This window comes from Terrapene carolina, unplaced genomic scaffold (assembly GCF_002925995.2).
Source record: "Terrapene carolina triunguis isolate 2854851 unplaced genomic scaffold, T_m_triunguis-2.0 Scaffold25836, whole genome shotgun sequence".
NCBI classification, from domain to species: domain Eukaryota; kingdom Metazoa; phylum Chordata; order Testudines; family Emydidae; genus Terrapene; species Terrapene triunguis.
The window spans coordinates 1-5,923 of record NW_020690187.1 but is presented as its reverse complement, the minus strand read 5'-3'; the positions used below and the strand labels follow the sequence as shown (position 1 = coordinate 5,923).

General features: G+C 70.2%; 1 protein-coding gene across 1 annotated transcript; it reads left to right on the top strand.

Moving 5' to 3' along the window:
• Positions 1–3,214: 3,214 nt before the first annotated feature.
• On the top strand, positions 3,215–5,904 carry LOC112120348 (mitogen-activated protein kinase kinase kinase 10; the record flags this gene model as incomplete). Its single annotated transcript, XM_026662314.1, has 4 exons — positions 3,215–4,200; positions 4,960–5,140; positions 5,312–5,460; positions 5,729–5,904. Coding segments are annotated over exons 1-4 (1,212 nt in total), but the record flags the coding sequence as incomplete, so codon positions are not given.
• Positions 5,905–5,923: the final 19 nt, after the last annotated feature.

Sequence of the window (5,923 nt, the reverse complement as noted above, 5' to 3'; positions counted from 1 at the left end):
TGGATACTGGCGCTGGGTGACGGCGGCTGGACTCTGGGGATGGATGGGTAGATAGAAGAGTTTTCTCCCTAGACCCTTCTTTGAATATTGAGGTTGGATCGCTGGCTCTGGGCTGGAGGGTGCCCATGGGTGTGGCCGGCCCAGGGGGGGCCCCAACTCAGCACGGGTTCCCCCACCCCACAAGGTCCCATCGGCCGCCCCCTCATGGCTCAGCACGGCCTCCCCCCATTGCCCAGGGGCAGGAAGCCGATTCCTTCCCTAGCCCACCCCATTCTGTGTGTCTGGGCTCCCCTCTGTCTGTCCCTCTAGCCCCAGACACCCCCAGTTGCTGCCCTCGGGCTCCCCTAGTTCCACCCCCCCATAGCTTCTGCCCTCACAGTGCCGCAGCTGGGAGCAGCCTCACCCCCATTGCTGGGTGCTGGGACCCAGCCGGCTGGAGCCGGCTGCTGGACCCGTCGGGCTGGTTTGCCATGGGCGGTGGCTGACAGGGAAACCGCCAGAGGGGGGGTTGGGTGGGAGCGAGGGACAGCTCCAGAGTCACGCCTGCCCGCCGCCCCCCCGCGTGCGCTCGGTGCCCCTCAGTGACCTGTCTCGGGTGCCACCAGCCCTGGGGGCAGCCCTGGCGGGGAGAGCTTCCTCTGGGTGGTGGTAGCCCCAGCTAGGATGTGCCAGGGGGCCCACGGCCTGCCCCAAAGAGCTGCCAGTTGGAACAAGGGGAGGCCTGGGACCCAGGACGCCTGGGTTCCATCCCTGGTTCTGCTACTGACGCCCCGTATGACTCTGGACAGCTCCAGTCCCCCTCCTCCACTCTCTGCGCGGGCTGTAGCAGAGCTGGGACCAGCCCCCGGATCTCCTGGGTTCCGGCCCAGTGCCCTGCCAGCCTCCCACAGCAGCTGGGCTCAGCGAGCGGCACCTACCGCGGGCGTCCCCAGGGCAGGGAAAGCAGGAGCTGGTGCCGCAGTGTGCCCAGTGCCGGCTTCCTTCGGACAAGCCCCAGGCCTCTGCCCTCCCGCCAACATCATCACCTGCTTCTCTAGGCCCGGCTGGCTCGGGCCCAGGCAGGTTGCTGTGTGCATTGCCCTGGGACTACGTTTCCTAGAGCGCCGTGGGAGAGCCGGGGGTACTGCTGGGGGGCTGGGGAGACGGGACCAGAAGGCACCGATGTAAAGAGCTCTCCGCGGCTCTGTCGCACGTGGGCTGGGAACAGATTGGGGGGCAGGACGGCAGGACACGGGACGCCCGTCTGGTCTCTGCGCTTGTGGCTGCGGTAACCTCCGCGCGCTGAGAACAATAATCCTGTAATCAGCACTTTGCTCTGCCTCGTTGTTGCTAAGACCCCAGCAAATCTGCTGTGGAGTCGTGTTTCTCTGGCGCACGGGATACCGACGCGCTGAGCTGTTCAGGGCAGGGACCTCTCTCACCCTGTGCACCAACCAGCCCAACAGGGCACCCCTCTAGGTGCTACCGTCAGGCCCATAGGTAGTAACAACTTTCAAGATTAAACAATACAGCACTTTTCTCAGCCACTGCAATGCAGCCACCTCTGGGGTGGAACGTGGCAGCTGCTCAGCGACAGGGCCCAGGCAGCACTTACCTAGGGCTGAACTGCAGCTGCCTCTGAGTTGGCGAGTAGCAGCTGTTTAAACAGGGATCACTTGCCCAGCATCAAGATGCAGCCGCCTCTGGGGCGGGCTGTGACTGCTGTTGATCAGTGGTTTCTTCGCAGCGCTGGTGCTGAGCTGAGAAGACCCCAGGTCCACGCGTGACATACGTCTGAGGAACCTGGCTGGGCGGGCAGGGCGGGCCGGCTGGGCGCAGACCGTTCCGGGGGATTACTCTCACGTCACACCTTTGCCCGCTCCCTCGCTTTCATCCCGCCTCGCGGGATCTTTGCCACCCGCAGCCGGGGCGTGGCAGGGCATCGCTGCCCTCCTGCGGCCGGCACGAGGCGCTGGGGGGAAAGGGCGTCGACGCCGGCGGCTGCGGGGAAGGCCCTGGCCTCAGCTGCACCCTGGGGCGTGGGCTGGGCCGCAGCCGAGGGTCCCCGGGCTGGGAGCTTGCCCGTTCCCGCGGTGGTGGGGGGCCCGTTCCCGCGGTGGTGGGGGCCCGTTCCCGCGGTGGTGGGGGCCCGTCCCGGGGCCGGCGAAGGCACCGGGCTCTCCCGGCCCGGAGCAGGGCACTTTGCCCCACCTGGCCCAGCAGGAGGCAGCAGCGGGGCTCCCCAGACGCCCCCCCACATCCCCAGGCAGCGAGCCTGGCCCCGGAGAACTACAAGTCCCAGCCTGCACCGGGGCGGCTCGCCGGGTCCCTGGACACCCCGAGACCAGCTGACAGCCCCGGCGGAGCCCGGACACCATTCGCCGAGCCGGGCAGGGGCGCGGGGGGCGGCGCGGGAGATGCACTGAGGGGGGGGCGGCGTCCCCCCGGCCAGGACCCCCCCGCACCCCCATCTCCGGCGGGGAGGAGGCGGCGGCCGCTGCAGAACCAGCTGGCGGGGGGGGGGGGGTGACCCCCCCGGCCCCGCGCCCCCGGGCGCTGCGGAGGAAGATGCCCGGGGCGGGCCCGACCGAGGCGAGCTGAGGAGGGAGCGGAGCTCGCCGTGGGGTGCCCCCTGGCCCGCCAGCCGTGAGGTGCCGGGGGCTGGAGTCCCCTCCAACGCCAGCCAAGCCCCCCCCTCCCCGCCTGCTGCCCGGGGCGCAGAGACCTCGCGAGCCGGGCGTGGGCGCGGGCGCACCGGTGCCAGCCAGGAACAGGTGAGGCGGACGCTCTGCCAGCCGCTGGGTGCCAGGAAGTGGATGTCCCCCAGCCGGCACCGGGTCCCCTCCTGCCACCTCGCGCCCTGCGCCCGGGGCACCCACCGCAAGCGCCCGCGGGCTGCTGGGCGCCTCCAGCCTCACAGAGCCGGACCCGAGCCGGGGAGAGACGAGGCGCCGAGCTGGTCCCTGGAGTAGCCGGGGCAGCTGCGGTAGAGCCGCGGCTCCGGGCCCCAGGCCCTCGCTCCCTGTCCGCGCGGGGCGGCTCCTCGCCTATTTATCTGTCCTCGAAGAAAGCATAATGCCTCCTTTCTTCTGAGCGAATCCGCGGCCACCGCGCAGCGCCAGGCCGGGCAGAGCCGGCGCCCGGACATGCAAAGGCTGGACACGCCGTCCCCTCGCTTCCAAGGGAAGTGGCACGATTGAGAGGCGCAGGGGAGTCCCTGCCAGGCTCCTGGGGGGTCGGACTCGCCGGCCGGGGAAGGCCCGGGCCCTCAGCTGCGCTTTGTGCTGCAGGGGTTAGTCCGTAGCGCCAGCCACCCTCCTGCGGCCCACGCCCGCCGGGCAGCAGCCGAGAGGCGACGCGCTGGGACCTCTGGATGTTGCTGCCGTGGTGGGAGCATGCACCGGGGGCCAGTCCCTGGACCAGCGAGGGCGGGCGGCTGTCCCCGCTCAGAGCACGGAAGCATGTCCCAGCAGCACTCAGCCATCTAGGCCGGCCGGCACCGCGGAGGGCCCAGGATGGAGGCCGGGCACAAGGCGCTGCCGGGCGAGGAGGCCGGGGACGGGCCGGAGGACGGCGGCGGGGGGTGGAACCACAAAACCAACCCCTTCTGGACGGCCGTCTTCGACTACGAGGCGGCGGCGGAAGAGGAGCTGACGCTGCGGCGCGGCGACCTGGTGGAGGTGCTCTCCCAGGACTCCACCGTGTCGGGAGACGAGGGCTGGTGGACGGGGAAAATCGAGGACAGGGTGGGCGTCTTCCCCTGTGACTACGTGGCCAGCGGCCCCCCGGGCGGCCCCTACCCTCTGCCGCTGGAGATCTCCTTCCAGGAGCTGCTGCTGGACGAGATCATCGGGGTGGGGGGCTTCGGGAAGGTCTACAAGGGCGTGTGGCGGGGGGAGGAGGTGGCGGTGAAGGCGGCGCGCCAGGACCCCGACGAGGACATCAGCACCACGGCCGAGAGTGTCCGGCAGGAGGCCCGGCTGTTCTGCATGCTGCGCCATCCCAACATCATCGCCCTGAAGGCCGTGTGCCTCCAGCCCCCCAACCTGTGCCTGGTGATGGAGTACGCCCGGGGCGGCGCCCTCAACCGAGCGCTGGCCGGCAGGAAGGTGCCGCCGCACGTGCTGGTGAACTGGGCCGTGCAGATCGCCCGCGGCATGAACTACCTGCACAATGAGGCCGTGGTGCCCATCATCCACCGCGACCTGAAATCCATCAACGGTGAGTGCCGGGGCCAGGTGGCGCCAGGGGGGCAGCGCTGCGACAAGGCCATGTGGGTGCCCCTGGGGTGCGGATGGGGGCCACAGCACTGGGAAACCCTGAGACCTGCCAAGCTCACTTCACACATTGAACAGCTGCTGGCAGGAAAGCAGGTGTGCCAGGATGGGACTGGCATCCTAGAGGGGACAGGCCCCTGCCCCATTCCCTGCCCCCCTGAGCCAGCCAGTCCCTGCCCCGGGGCCAGAGGGGAGCCGGCACCCCCTAGAGGGGACAGGCCCCCTGCCCCATTCCCTGCCCCCCTGAGCCAGCCAGTCCCTGCGCTGGGGCCGGAGGGGACCCGGCGCCCCCCAGAGGGGACATGCCCCTGCCCCATAGCAGTCAGTCCATCCCTCTAGCGCAGGCTGCGCCCCAGCACCGAGCCCCTGTTCTCTGCCCCCCGCCGCTCCCCACAGCCCATGGACACTGACTCCCTGCTCCAGCCCTGGGGATGTGCCCAGCACCAGGCCTGAGCAGGGGCTGCATGGTCGCTATGGAGGCGCATGAGCCCCGGTGCACCGCCCCCCCCATCTTGTGGCCTAGGCCCCAGCAGGGGTGCTGCTGGGGGGGCTGAAACCCCCTCCAGCCCCTGACCGGGCAAAGGAGGGGCGGTCAAGGGACATGGCAGCCTGGCACACTCCACTCGGGGGCAGCCGGGGGGGTACCCCGGGCCCCCTCCCCTTGGGTGCCCCCTCACACCCCCTCACTCTCCTACCCCCCCAGTCCTGATCCTGGAGAAGATGGAGGACGGGGAGCTGGGCGGCCGCACGCTGAAGATCACGGACTTCGGGCTGGCGCGCGAGTGGCACAAGACGACCAAGATGAGCGCAGCCGGCACCTACGCCTGGATGGCGCCCGAAGTCATCCGGCTCTCGCGCTTCTCCAAGAGCAGCGACGTCTGGAGGTGCCGGGGCCGGCCAGAGCGGGGGACCCCAGGGGAGGGGGGGATCGGTATGAGGGAGAGGGCTGGATCTCACGGGGCTGGGGGGTCACAGCATGGTGGGATGGGGGGGTCACCCCGACCCCCAGATCCATGTTCAACCCCCCCCCAGCCCAGCCTGTCCCTGTGCTGCAGTTTCGGGGTGCTGCTGTGGGAGCTGCTGACCGGGGAGGTGCCGTACCGGGAGATCGACGCTCTGGCCGTAGCCTACGGTGTGGCCATGAACAAGCTGACGCTGCCCATTCCCTCCACCTGCCCCGAGCCCTTCGCCCGCCTGCTGGCAGGTGAGTGCCTGGGGGGGGGCTCTGGGGGGGCTCGCCACAGGAGGTGAGTGCCCAGGGGGGATGGGAGCTCTGGGGTGTCCCGGGGGGGGCTCGCCACAGGAGGTGAGTGCCCAGGGGGGATAGGGGGGATGGGGTGTCCCTGGGGGGGCTCGCCACAGGAGGTGAGTGCCCAGGGGGGATGGGGTGGGGGCTCTGGGGTGGCTCTCCACAGGAGGTAGGGGCTCCGGGGGTGCCCCTGGGCCCGGCTGACTCTCTCTCCCCCCCACAGAGTGCTGGGACCCCGACCCCCACGCCCGGCCGCCCTTCGGGAGCATCCTGGGGCGGCTGGTGGCCATCGAGCACTCGGCCATGTTCTCCATGGCCCTGGACGCCTTCCACTCGCTGCAGGACGACTGGAAGCTGGAGATCCAGCACATGTTCCGTGAGCTGCGCGCCAAGGAAAAGGTCAGTGGGACCCCCCCCC